At 39.5% G+C, this 14,679-nt stretch overlaps 1 protein-coding gene across 7 annotated transcripts in view; it reads left to right on the forward strand.

The window, feature by feature from the left end:
* Positions 1-14,679, forward strand: part of PTPRM (protein tyrosine phosphatase receptor type M) — a 901,381-nt gene that overhangs the window by 126,994 nt on the left and 759,708 nt on the right. For 6 of the 7 annotated variants that reach the window (XM_075533118.1, XM_075533119.1, XM_075533122.1 and 3 more), the window contains exon 2: positions 3,040-3,189. The exons of the other annotated variant lie outside the window; for it this stretch is intronic. In XM_075533118.1, the coding sequence (XP_075389233.1) occupies positions 3,040-3,189 (150 nt within the window). The remainder of the gene's footprint in view (positions 1-3,039; positions 3,190-14,679) is intronic. 7 annotated transcript variants of the gene reach the window in all.

The following is a 14,679-nucleotide window of genomic DNA, read 5'->3' on the forward strand; positions in this document are numbered from 1 at the left end:
ACTGTGTACATTTACTTATTTTTTTTCCTGAAGTGGGCATAGTTATCCTTTTCACTGATGTTTTCACTCTCTACTGTGGGGTTAGCTGTACTTTCATATTGTGCATAGTTCCTAGCTTATTGTCTTGCTTTCCAAAAGAGGTAAGATCAATAAAATAGGAAACAGAACTTAAATTCTTTGATAACTAAATATTTCACAGTGAGTTTTTCTTCCAGTTGTATATTTTTTATAACAGGTTAGTTTATTTGGGAATTAATGGGATTTTTCAGTGACCTTTTTGAAGTATCTGAATACAGATCACTTGTTACTTTGGAGGCGAGCTGGATAATTTCCAAACCCTTTGGTTGACTACTTGTCCTTTCAGGGATGGTAGGACACATGTGTGTATGTTCCTTTTTTCCTGAGAACAAGGGATGTTCTCATTGTTGTGTTTGTTTATTTATGGGAGAGCTTTGTTTGTCCAAATGATCATCTCTATTTCAAATCTGCTGCATGGAGGCAGCTTGCAATAGCAACAGCCTTGGCTTATTTTATTATCATTTTTGTTTCACCCCTTCCGTTTCTCTAAGGACAATGTGGACACTTAGGGAGTCGGGTTAAGTTCATTTTCATTACTTTTATCTTTGGGAACTTCTGTCTCTTGTTCCACATTTTTAGACCTGCAATCCCTTTTTGTAAAAATTTAGATTCTTAATTGAAGAAAGATTGAGCAGCGTTAGGTATGTCCCCGTTCATCAATTGTTCCTTTAAAAAGGTATGTAAAGTCATCTTACTTTACCTTTTGAGCTTGGCGTTTGCCAAATCATAGCTGGGTTTAGAAGCCAGAGGTAACGGTATCTTGCTATTTTTAGACCCACCATTGACAGCATCCAGATGACAGTGAAGTCCATAAACTGACAGTTCAGGGCAAGTATGTTCTTGCCTCGGGCTGTGATGCACTGTGAGGCACAGCCCACTCTGTCCTCCTGGCTTAGATGCCCATGCCTCCTGAGGTTGCTTGTCCTTTCTAATGATGGCTTAAGTAAGGCAAGCAGCTTATGGCAGACAGACACTCCCCCACACACCCCAGCATTGGTGCCATTTAGCTGTCCCCTCGTGCTGCTGACATTTTTCAGCCCCCCTGCTTCACCTTGCTCATCACTAACCGTTTGTATCTTATTTACTGTACAGAACAGTAATGCAAAACGACAGAACATATACAGGCTCCATTGCTTATTTCAGATGCTGTATTCCAGCCTGATGACATGGCAGGCTTCACATGAGCTCAACCATGTGGGACTCTTAGGTTTTCATTGCTTTCTGGCTTGTACAGAGCACCATCAGCAATGAGCTGGACTTTTCCTAAACTTTTGGCTGTTCCCAAAAGCTGTTGTGATTAAGGAATATTAAGTGCCTGAGGTGATGGAAATTTTATAACTGCCTAGTGGTGACGGTGATAAAATAAAATGAATGTAATTAAATGCCACTGAACTGTACACTTAAAATGGTGAAATGGTAAATTTTTAATATGTATTTTACTATATTTTTAAAAACAGCCCATTTCAATTAAAATTGTTTCATTTATGGTTTGCTCATTCCCTGCTGGGGGCATTCTTGCTTGTCCTGAAACTTTACTTTCCAGGTAGCAATGCTGAATTTTTCATCCAATTCTTCTGGCAAGAACACCCAGTTGTCGAGCACCTTCATCCTTGAAGGCTGCCCGTGGGTTCTGGGTGACTGGAATGTAGTAGCTAAGCACAGCTGACTCCTTTTCTCCAGAATGATTCATAGGACGCCTGAGAATCTATTTTAATTTGTATGGTCTCTTGAGATAAAGATGGCTTTCATATATATACTTAAAAGAGGAACCAGTTCAGTGAAGGAATAACTGAATGCTCAGTGATTAATGTAGTCACTTTTCAGGGATTTCATCTTCATATTTAGTTGAAGTCAATTGGTCTCTTGGCTTTCTTGTTTCCTAACATATCAAGTAGTATTATTATGATTACATAATTGGGTCTTTAAATATTTTGACCTCATACATTTTGTGATGTTGAATATGGACAGGTGAGTCAGGGAAACCTGGCCTCACAGATAATGTTCTAGGTCTTTGCTGAACCATTTGCCCTGGGGCTGGTTCCCAGCTCATTGTAACCTCATATGTGTCAAGAGCAGGACTGATTTTCAATCAATGAATATTTTGTTGGTGGGGAGGGTGAAAATATTCCCAGGTCTTTTTTTCTGAGTCGTTTCTGGGTGGAGTCAATCACCACCCTTACAGTTTGCAGCCAAGCCTTTAACCTTTTGTACTAAGGGAGTCATCAGGTCTTAAACGTAATCTGAGGGAGGGATTGAGGACATTTTTTAATGAGTAGATTTTTATGCTTTTGCATCATTTAAAAGTTTGATGTTTTATTTTGTCATTTCGTGGTGTATAGGGTGTATATGGCTAGTTTAGCATGAATACGTCTTCTAAATGTGTGTTTTCAAGGGTGGATGTAGAACCCAAGGAAAGGACAAATGTTCATAGCCTTGATGAATAGTGGTGGGAGATGTTAAGCATGATTATCTGGACTCTTGCTACGCGGCGATGGAGTGTGAGGCAACCCTGCAGCTCTTTTATCACCTCATGTGGAATTCAGTGGCTTTCATGTGACAGACTCCTTTCCTAATATGCCTACATCAGCTTAATAGTAAGACTAGAGGCAAGAGGACATGCTTTTGCAGTAAACAATATATTTGGGGTAACCAGAAAGTCTGTGCACAGAGCAGGCACGGGGTGGGGGAAGATTAAGAGGCAAAGAGAAATGTGTTTGATTAAATTATCAATGGATGCGCAGTAGAATTTTGTTCTTAAAATTCTGTTTTACTTCTCATGAGAAATGACATTCAGTATTCTCATTTCGTTTTGCGACACTCAGATTATTCTTAATACTATGTAATGAGAAGCTGCCATTACAGATGTGCTTAAAATTTTGAATATCACTGAGAGAAAAAGAGAATTGATATTTTTCCTTGTTCTGTCTCTTGTATCACCTGCATCTGTGGGCCTCTTCACAGGCTCACGTGGGAGTCTTTCCAGTAACTGTGTTGGACTGAAGAACTTGGCTGCTTCCTCAATAGGGAAAATTGGGAATAGTCCTTGGGAAGACAGTGCATTGAATATGCCAAGAAGAGAGAGGAAAGTGTCTCTTCCCAGTTTGCAAGCTGGTGAGTGGAAATATAATTCGCATATGCATCAGAAGACTGCCATTAATCTAATCTTTCATAAAAGGGAGGCCACTGATGTGAAAGGTTGGTGTTGCAGGAAAAGGCAGTGGTCCTGTGGGGCACAATGCTCTATGGCTGCAAAAGTGCCATTGTGCTGCATGAAAAGCAATTTACAATGCTTTGTCCAGTTTGGTAAGTGCTAAATGGTGACATGCAAGGTTTTAGTCTTGTTTGGATCCACACTCGATGTTCATGGACACAGCACTGAAGAGATTAAAAGATGCATGGTTTTAGGTAAATCTGCTGCACAACACCTCTTTAGAATATGGAAAAACAAGGATGTTGCTTTGAGGATTAAGGTGCAACTGACTCAAGCCATGATATTTCAGTCATGTCATATGCATGTGAAGTTGGACATTGAATAAGGAAGATAAAAGAATTAGTACATTTGAGTTGTGGTACTGGAGAAGATTATTAGAAGTACCATTGATTTCTATGAAGACAAATTGATCTATCTTGGAAGAAGTATGGTCAAAGAGTTCCTTCAAAGCAAAGATGGTGAGTCTTTGTCTTGCATACTTTGGATATGTTGTCAGGAGGGACCAGTTCATGCAGAAAGACATCATGTTTGGTAAAATAGAGGAGCAGCAATAGAGGAAGGCCCTCAGTGAGATGGATTGACCCCATGGCTGTAACAGTGGGTGCAAGCACATGAACAATGGTGAGGATTGTGCTGGACTGGGCAGTGTTTGTCCTCCTGTTCGTAAGGTTTCTATCTGTCAGAAAGGACTTGGTGACCCTTAACAACAACAACAACAGGAAGTGACACTTAAGTGTGAAGAGTGTGAAGAGCAACATGGAACAATGCGAGAGGATGGGAATAAGACAGAACAGTAATGGTCATTATGGTTTTTTTTTTTTCATTTCATTTTCAAGTGACAACATAGTTTGCCAAGCATGGTCACAGATAGCCCCTTCATCAGAGATTAAAGCTCCATTAATGAAAGCTATTTAATAATTTTGTTATCATTATAAATACCATATATTCCTGGTTTCAATATCCGCCTTTACTTGGACTCTCTACCCTTCTTATGCACCTTTTCCCTCTAACCCATCTTCCTCTCCTCTTTGGTCCCTGTTCTCTCCCCCTTTTTCCTCTGTTTTTGGTTCCCCTTTTCCCGGAACAAATACCTGGATTCTTGCCTGCAAGAAAGCAAATTGAAAAGCAGATGGAAAGGAAAACAAACATTAATATCCTATACACAAATAATACCTCCCTGCCACCTTTGCAATAATGAAACTTCTATGTGTTTTAGTTTCCTTTAAAAGTGAACCTGAAGACTTCTTCTGGGATAAATGTGGGAAAGCCATGTACATTGAAGCACCCAAGTTAAGAGCTTAACAGGATGCTCTGTCCTATTCCCTCGCAGTCTCAGTTCCAAGTATCAGGAATGCAGTCTAAGGCTTTGGTTTCTTAGGATAAGCATTCTTATTTTTATTTAATCTTCCTCTACCAACATTTTACTTTCTATTTTCAATATAGGCAATTTGCACAGCAGTTTACCTTTTAAACCTTATTTTATTTGAGGGTGCCATGGCAATCCACAGAATTCTTGAGGGCACTAGTATATAGCAGGGTGGGTGGGAAGGTATTAAGAGCAAGTCTTAAAAGCAAAGACTAATGATTTTAGGATTTGCCTGGGATATGACATGGAAGTGAGGCTGTCATTTCAAGCCATAGTTCAGGTGCACACTGATTATTTTGATTGAAGCACATCCTCAGTAAATAATACTAGAGATCAACTCTATTAATCAATCCAGCTGGGAGGAAATTAAGCACAGCCACTTGACTGATACTGATGCCAAACTGTTTCAGGTGTTCGCATTTCATTAAGGCTGCGTGTTGTCTCTCAACCATTGTATTTGCGTGTTTTGTCAGGCATTTCAAATTAATCACAAGCATAATTAATAGTAGTAGTAATTAGATTACCATTTTATGCTGGTCTTCCATACATGTGGAGAGGCAAGAAAAATGAGGAGACATTGAGGGCTACATAATTGATATTCGTCTGCTGACTTAGCAAAACCAACCAGCAGTAATGATGCTTTATTTCACACTGATTTCTTCTTTTAAATTGAGACAGTGTTAACATGAAGTAGAGCTATCCTTGGACCTCATCTACCAAACTACCCCAGATGAGCTGCTCTTCTGAGACTAGCATTGCAACAGTAGTTCTAATTCAAGTTTACCAAAGTTGCTCTTGATAATTGCAGGGAAGCCAAGGAATAAATATGTGATGTTACATTTCCTATAAGTTTAGTTGAGTTAAAGATTCATATGTGTAATAAGTTACCCAGAAAGTTGGTGTTTTAAACCTTCAATGTTTTATTGAATATTTTTCAGACAAAATATTTTAAAAATAGCTTTTTTAGTAGGCCTTGCAAATCTAAGGAGACACTTGGTAAACTACCCATGGGCTGACAAGACAAGGACATTTGCATGGAAGTCACTTTTCAACCATGGTTTGTCCTGGAATTATTATAAATGATTGCAAAATGAGGGCATAAAGTTACAGGGCTACATATAAACTGCATGGTACTTAATAAATTATTCATGGTAGCCCAAAGGTATAATTATTCAGTGAAATGAGAACTGAGAAAATTAGTTCTCTATTAATGCTTATTTATATTGATATATATTTTTCTTTATGTGCACACAAATTTCTGTTAGATAGAACTTAAAAGCAACTCATGGACCTGCTATGTTTGCTATCTAAATGTCAAATCTGGCTGGACTTCCTTGGGTCAATTATTCTTACCCTATTTTATTTTATTGTAATTAATTTGTTGATATCTGAATTCTGTCTTTGATTTGCAGAGGAAAATAAAATTTTTGCTAAAGCAAGAGTCTCCTGGGAAAGACAGCAACAGTAAGGGATTGTACCAAACCCATATCCATGCTTCTACACCATTGCTGAATGTCTTACTTGTCCGTTATTTAATGGAGAGTCCGAGTGGCAGTTTGCTTCCCAGCAATTGTGGGTATCCCACTCGTCCCACCTTTGTAATCCACAGCCTGCTACCCCCAATACAGATCAGAAGTCCTTATTCTTGTCCTTCTTTGTCTGAATTGTCATTACAAAGCATTCAATTAACAATATTCAACACATTTTAATTCAGTATCCCCTTCTCTGCTCAGAATGATAGCCCGGGTGACTCTTTGGAAACATTAATTCAGAGCACCTCATGCCTCTGCCTAAAACCTCCAGTGAGTATGCTGGGTAAAACTCCCAGTCCTCATGGTGCCCTTTGAATCTTCTGGTGCTGTGCTCTGCTGCTTCTGTGACTCCTTTCCAATTCTGCCCCTCCTCACCAGAGCCTGCAGCACTCTCCTTCCTGTGCATGCAATAAGCCGCAGCACTCCCTACTTGAAGCCAGTGAGACTACTCAATAAAGGATAAAAACGGGCTTACTTGTGTTTATTTACGAATGTATGGAGAATATTTTCACTTTTCATCTGCTTCTAGGTATGCTGGCATCTCTCTCTCTTTCAACCCCACAGCACCTTTCTACAGCATGTTTCCCTTCGCATTTACCATACCAAACAGGGATGGGACACCCAGGAGGCAAAGTAAGCTTGTGTCTGAACCAGAGGACCTCTGGTTCTTGTTCACTGATGTATCCCAAATGCCTTGAAACAGTTCCTGACACGTGTTAGGAGCTCTGTCAATATTAGCTGATTGAATGGATGCACTTGTATATCTGAGATGCTTGCTGTCTTCTGCCTGTGTTGTATATTAGAGAGTGCTCAAGCACAATAGTGTGAACACCAGTGACTAACATGAGTTTGTTATCTGTTATTGTTGAAAATTAGGGGGAAATAAGATCGTGGTAGGAGAAGACCTTAAAAAAAATCAGTAGATTCAGGACTAAAATTCAGCAAGACGGCTTTACTTTTCCCCAACACATAAGCATTCTTGCCCTTGTGGTTCTCCCAGTCCCAGGGAAAGATTTTGCCTCTGCTTAGTAGTAGTGATAACAAGGTGAGGACCACAGAAGCATGGGTAGTGAGTTTGTAGCTTAATTTGGATTGCAATCTGCTCATTTTTAACTTCAGGAAATCTCATTCACCCACCTAGGTGTCTTTTCACATGCATGTCTATTTGGATACTCAGAGTTTCTGAACAATTGTGATTGCCATTACACAGTTGATCAATAGATCATGTATTTTCTTCTTGGGGATGGGGTAAATTTGTTGAAAACTTTGCACAGCAGGAAGCAGTGAAGCAGAGGAAAATTTTGGAAAAGTTAAATGTCAGGGATAAGGCTAAAAGGCAATGAGCTGAATCTTGTGTTTCAGGAACCTTCTTGATATACAGCCTCCTTACTTCTCTCCCCTTGAGTCTCTTGGTACTTGTGAATTTGGAAAAGAATACGTGTGATGGTTTGAATTACATCACAGGTGATCGTAAAATTAGCCTTTGAAACCACACTATCTTAGAGAAATGTAATGTGAGCCACAATTATGATGTAAAAGTTTTTAGTAGCTACATTTAAAAGAACGTATTTTAATGATTGCATATCTAAAATGTTACAATTTAACTAAGCATATCTAAAACGTTATAATTTAAATATATAATCAACATAAGCCTCAGCATTAATAGTTTAGTTCTTTTTTTTCTAGACTTTTCTAAATTTGGGATATATTTTGTGTTTACAACTCAGTTTGACCTACCCCCATTTCAAAGGCTGTTAGTACCATAAGGGCAGTGCAGCTATAAATAATTCACTTTAAGATAAAATCTTAACAGTATTTAGATTCTCTTCCTTTTTGGGAAAAAGTTTGTATTGAGTCCTAGTTTATTTTTAGTCTATAATGTATGCTGCAGAGTTCTCAATGTTATGAGGTTAGATTATGGAACACAAAGAAATATGTGATTTATCCTGTAGATGGTTGTGGCCACAACTAATAGCTATGAAAGTTGTATTTTGCTTTACTATTTGGTGAATCAAATAGCAAATATATTCCTAGTAGAAAATGAGAAGAATTGAGATCTATGTCCACATACATGTAACAGCCCAAAATATTGTTTCATATTACTACTCATAGAACTATCATAAATATTCTTTAATATTACCCCATCTACTTTCATGATTTTTATTTGTTTGACCTCATTAATCATGTTAGACTTGTGTATGTTCATTTGTATAATTAAGATTGCTTGGCACATGAAAGCCAAGATGATAACCCTTCAGAAACAGTAACAGGAGTAATGGTTCCCTGAGGTTATGGCAAGAGGTGTGTGTAAGGGATTGGGGGGGGACTTAATAACTTTGATGATTGTATAATCTCACTTGAGCGGATTAGACAACATAATTATATGTGAATGGATATATTAGATGGTGTAGATATGGCAAATTAAATGACATAAAATAAGGGTTCCTTGGGGGGGGGGTAGGGTAGAGGAGGGAAGGGATAAAGGGGAGCTGATATCAAGGAGTTCAAGAAGAAAGAAAACATTTGGAAACTGATTGTGGTAGCAATTGTACAATAATGTTTATGTGATAGAACCAGGGAGTGTTATATCTGTCAGAGCTCCCAATAAAATGATTTAAAAGTAAATAGTTTTTAGCTACCTTTGCTCTTTTGTATGTTGTAACATCATTATCATTTCAAACTGAGTTTAAGCTTGTAAAAGGACCTCTTAAAGGAAGTTTGCATATTAAATACTTAAAATGAATCCTGAAGATACTATTCTCAGGATAATCTTGGCATGGCAAGTGTAACCTGATTAACTCTGGAAAATGATTGGAAGTTGTAATACATGCTAAGAGTATTGCACTGATCTTTGATAACCATGATGAATAAGATGGAGGAAAAAGTAGTTCTTAAGCTCAGGAATAGTAACAGTGCATTTTAAAAATTAACATTATAAGCAAAAAAGATGACACTTCAGGTGAAAAACAATTTTTTACTTAAAGTTAATAAAATGAAGCTAAAACTTTGAAGTGTTGAAATGAATCTCTTAGTTTCAGGTTCTCTTTCAGATCAGGTCTTCTTTAAACATCGTGAGCCTCCTTGTGCTGTTTTTCAACCTCATCTCCAATTCAGAGAGACAAGTAATTATATACACACCAGCTAAATGTCTGGTAAAATCTTCAGGCAAAACTAAGTTGACTTGTGTGGAACTGAATTTAAGAATACTTGATGGAATATTGCTTCAGTCTCTGAATGCTTGTCAGGTTGCATTTATTACAGTTGCTTCCATTTCCAGGATGTGTTTTGGTCCTGAGAGACTCTCCCCTGCCTCTCTCTTCTTTCCTCTAATGACTATATATCTCATATTTCTAAGGGGTCACCATCAAGCTGTTAGTCATTTCTTCACTCTCAATAAAAAACAATATTATAATCTACCTGAAATTCCTTTTTGATTATATCCAAACCACCGCCATCTGATGAAAATATTTAAAAGATAAAATATGGGAATGTGTTTTATAAGTTGTGCAAGTGGAATATATAATATGTAATATAAGACATATTTAAAGTAGTCTGAAAGAAATTATTAGATTCATAGAAAAATGATTCATTTATAAGTTGACTGAATCTATTATTAAATATCATTGCAGTCGAGTGTCCTTTATATTTGATGTTGTAATAGCACAGTCTGGAGTGTGTTAAGCTGAGTTCTGTGAGAACACACTTCTATGTGTATATAAAGAAAGTCATTTATAACAAGGACGTTGCTCACTAGTTCTGCAAGTAGTTCGGTCCAGTCTAGTTCAAGTCCCTGGCTGAGATGATGAGCTGGAGGCTTTTCCAGACTTACATAGGTGCCAGAAAGTAGAAAGATAAGCCCAGAAGCAAGAAGATCACAAACTTGTGGAATCCCAGGCACATGAATATAAGTTCAGGAGGTCAAATTTGTGACTACAGAACTGAATAAATCCAAGGTCTGCAGGTAATATGGCTAGTCATTGGCAAAAGTCCAAAGAATCTGTGGTTGATGAGACCGATGCAGGATCCAGGACAGCAAGAAGAGACAAGCCTTCCCAGAGTATCTGTTTAAAGAGGAGTAGGCCCCATCCAGGTGATAATTCTTATTGCATCAGAGTTATGATATGATTAAAGGGGTAGCACTCCACTTAATCTTCCCACAACTGTTACAGCAGATTGTATCACTGAGTTGATTACCAATGTTTGCTCGAATCATGGGGAAGTTGTGACCTCTAAACAACTGAGAATCCTGGCCTAGCCAAGTTGACACAAAACCTAACTATCACAAGGAGAAAAAGAGAAAGACAGAATTTTGAAAAGCTCAAATTATATTTCTGAAAATTTGTCAAGGTTTGAAAACTTGTCTTCATTTTGAAAAGAAGCACAAATCCTGATTCTCAGAAAGAATAGCATCTGGTGTTTTAAAGGATTGTCTTAAAATGAAATTATCTAGGTAGTTAATCCATAAGGAAACTTAATCCATATGGAAGAAGCACACTAGCAGTTGTGATCTGAGGAGGATGGTAAGTAATAAAATCATTAAGGCCAAAGGAGGGACCTATTTTAGAGCTTAAATTCAGAGCACCCAATTTGTAGAAGGCTATTGATAAAAGTGAAAGCGCCAAATCCACTTGCAGGTCCCACATGGATTAAGCCTCTTTGACCATTGACCGTGGATATGAAGAGCCTTGCTGTCAGACAGAGTGCTTTGAAAAGTGGATTAATGCAGAGATAGTTAGGTTAACATTTGATACATTATGACTGGGTAGCCTTTTTGACCAATTTAAATTTGTTTTATTTTTATTACTTTCTCTTACCTTTTCAGCTGAGATTTTTCTATATCTAATTTAATTTTTTATAACTTTTGCTTTTGTATGTTTTTCTCTATAAGAAGTTCAGTATAGGTAATTCTACAGAGACAGTAGGTGGATTCATAGTTTCTTATGATTATGGCAGGGGAGGTTGGGAGGAAAGAAGGAACTAAAAATAATGAATAGGAAAATGAAGAAAATGTTCAAAATTTATTGTGATGATAGTTGCATAACTCCTTTAATATATTTCATCCATTGCATATGTGGTCTGAGTTATATTCCAATACAATTGTTAAAAATTAAAAAATCAACTAGAGAAATAAATTGTTTGACCTAAGAAAATATCCAATTTCTCAATCTATTCAAAGTTTTCACTTTAGATTTTTGAAATAAGTATAATCACTATTTTTTAAACAATTTATTAGGGGCTCATACAACTCTTATCACAGTTCATACATATACATACATCAATTGTACAAAGCACATCTGTACATTCTTTGCCCTAATCATTTTTTCTCCTCTTTTCTTTTTTTACATTTTATTAGGGGCTCATACAACTCTTATCACAATCCATACATATACATACATCAATTGTAAAAAGCACATCCATACATTCCCTGCCCCAATCATTCTCAAGGCATTTGCTCTCCACTTAAGCCCCTTGCATCAGGTCCTCTTCCCCCCCCCTCCCTCCCTTTCCCCCCTCCCTCATATGCCCTTGGTAATTTATACCTTGTTATTTTGTCATATCTTGCCCTATCCGGGGTCTCCCTTCCCCCCTTCTCTGCTGTCCCTCTCCCAGGGAAGAGGTCACATGTGGATCCTTGTAATCAGTTCCCCCTTTCCAACCCACTCACCCTCCACTCTCCCAGCATCACCCCTCACACCCTTGGTCCTGAAGGTATCATCCACCCTGGATTCCCTGTGCCTCCAGCCCTCATATGTACCAGTGTACAGCCTCTGCCCTATCCAGCCCTGCAAGGTAGAATTCGGATCATGGTAGTTGGGGGGAGGAAGCATCCAGGATCTGGGGGAAAGCTGTGTTCTTCATCAGTACTACCTCGTACCCTAATTAACCCATCTACTCTCCTAAACCCCTCTGTGAGGGGATCTGCATTGGCCGACACTTGGGCCTTGGGTCTCCACTCTGCACTTCACCCTTCATTTAATATGGTATATATATATATATATATATATATATATATACACACACACACACACACACACACATATATATACACATACACACACGTATATACATATACACACATACACATACACACACACACATATATATACATACACACACATATATCTTTTTTTTTTTGCATGATGCCTTATACCTGGTCCCTTGGCACCTCGTGATCGCACTGGCCAGTGTGCTTCTTCCATGTGGGCTTTTCTGCTTCTGAGCTAGATGTCCGCTTATTCACCTACAGGCCTTTAAGACCCCAGACACTATCTCTTTTGATGCCGGGCACCATCAGCTTTCTTCACCACCTTTGCTTATGCACCCATTTGTCTTCAGCGATCCTATCATGGAGGTGTGCAGTCAATGATATGATTTTTTGTTCTTTGATGCCTGGTAACTGATCCCTTTGGGACCACTTGATCACACAGGCTGGTGTGTTCTTCCATGTGGACTTTGTTGCTTCTGAGCTAGATGGCCGCTTGTTTATCTTCAAGCATTTAAGACCCCAGTCACTATCTCTTTTGATAGCCGGGCACCATCAGCTTTCTTCACCACATTTACTTGTTCACCCACTTTGGCTCCCGCAGTTGTGTCGGGAGCGTGAGCATCACAGAGTTCCAATTTAATAAAAGAAGGTATTCATGCATTGAGGGAGTGTTTGAGTAGAGGCCCAAGGTCCTTCTGCCACCTTAATACTTAACCTATAAATATAGACACATAGATCTATTTCCCCATCCTCCTATATATATTTTCATGTACATGTCTTTGTCTAGACCTCCATAAATGCCCTTTGACTCCTAGCTCTTTCCTCCATCTCCCTTGACTTTCCTCATGCCCTACTACCATGCTTCATCCTCACCTGGGCTACAGCTATACCTCTTCTCTACGTAACCTTACCCTTGATCATTCCCCATCAGGCCTGCCATTCCCCCCTCTCTACCATTTGGGGTCCCATGTTTTTCCCTTGTCCCTGTGTTTGTTAACACCACTTCCTTACACACCTACACCCCCCCACCCCAAGTCCCCCTGGAACTGTCGGTCCCGTTGTTTTTACTCCAGATAGTTCATCCAGCCTGTCCTATTCAGACAGACCTGTGGAGACACTAACATGCACGAAAACAAGACAGAGGAAAACAAAGCAACAGTATACAACCAGACAACAAAACAACAAAAACAAACCACTGAAAAAGAACAGAGCAAAATGCTTCACAAGAGAAAAGCTTGTAGTTAGTACAGGGATCGTTTGCTTGACCTTAGGAGTGTTTTCCAGTCCACTCTGTTGGGGCGTCCCGCCCTGGCCCCAAAGTCCACTTTCAGCATTCCCTGGGGACCTTGCCACTCCATTCCCTTGCTGTTCCGCTGCACTCCCCCAGTGCTTTGCCTCGGTGTGGTGGGATCAGGTCAGGTGCAATTCCCACACTGTGTCTCCGGTGCAGTCCCCTCAATCACCCTGAGTCACTGATTGGCATCATTTCTCATAGTGGGGCCAGCCATGTTGTTCTCTCTGTGGACTGGCTGCTCTACTCAGGAACATCATCCTCACGGCCTGGTGGGCCAGGCTGTACTCCACTCTCTCCTCCTGCCCCTTCATCTGCTCCCGTGTGCTCTGATCAGATATGTCCATCTCCCGGAGCTGCAGAGTCAATGTCGTCCTTTGGAACAAATTCTTTTCAGGGGTGGGGCAGGAATCCACTTAATTTTTGGTGCTGGGGCCAGCCTCCCAGACCTCTCCACTGGTTCCCTACTCCACTCTGGGATATTGCATTCACACCTTGCGGCACTGGGTTGAAGTCTGGTCCCACTTTCCCTGTCGATATATAAACAATACCCTCCCCTTGGGTGGATTAATGCCCCATGCCCCCGCTCCCCTTTTCTTCCTTATATTTATCCTTTTGTTTTCCTTTCCCTCCCTCCTCCACCATTGTCTACCATATACATCCCTGGTTTTGGTCTGATCTCTTCCATACTACACAGTCTTCTCTCCTAAAATGTTTGTATACAGTAGCTTTTTTCCCTTGCCACTTTTGCTTTTTAAAAAATTTTTTAATTCTTACCTCAGCGGGCTCATGTTGTACTTGTCCTTTTGTGCCTGACTTACCTCGCTTAGCATGATTTCCTCCAGTTCTTCCCCTGCCGCTATGTGCCTCATACGTTCATCACTGCTTTTTAGTGATGCGTAGTACTCCATTGTATGTGTATACCACAGTTTTTTAATCCAATCATCAGTTGATGGAAATTTGGGTTGCTTCCAACTCCTTGCAATTGTGAACTGTGCCGCAATGAACATTGGAGCACAGATGTCTGGTCTTGGTTTGTTTCTTGCCTCTTCTGGTATATGCCCAGTAGGGGAATTGCTGGGTCATATGGTAACTCTATTGCCATCTGTTTTAGGTATCGCCAGATTGATTTCTATAGTGGCTGTACGTACTTACAGTCCCACCAGCAGTGGATGAGAGTTCCTGTCTCCCCACAGCCCCTCCAACACTTGTTGC

This window comes from Tenrec ecaudatus, chromosome 15 (assembly GCF_050624435.1).
Source record: "Tenrec ecaudatus isolate mTenEca1 chromosome 15, mTenEca1.hap1, whole genome shotgun sequence".
In the NCBI taxonomy this organism is placed as follows: Eukaryota; Metazoa; Chordata; class Mammalia; order Afrosoricida; family Tenrecidae; genus Tenrec; species Tenrec ecaudatus.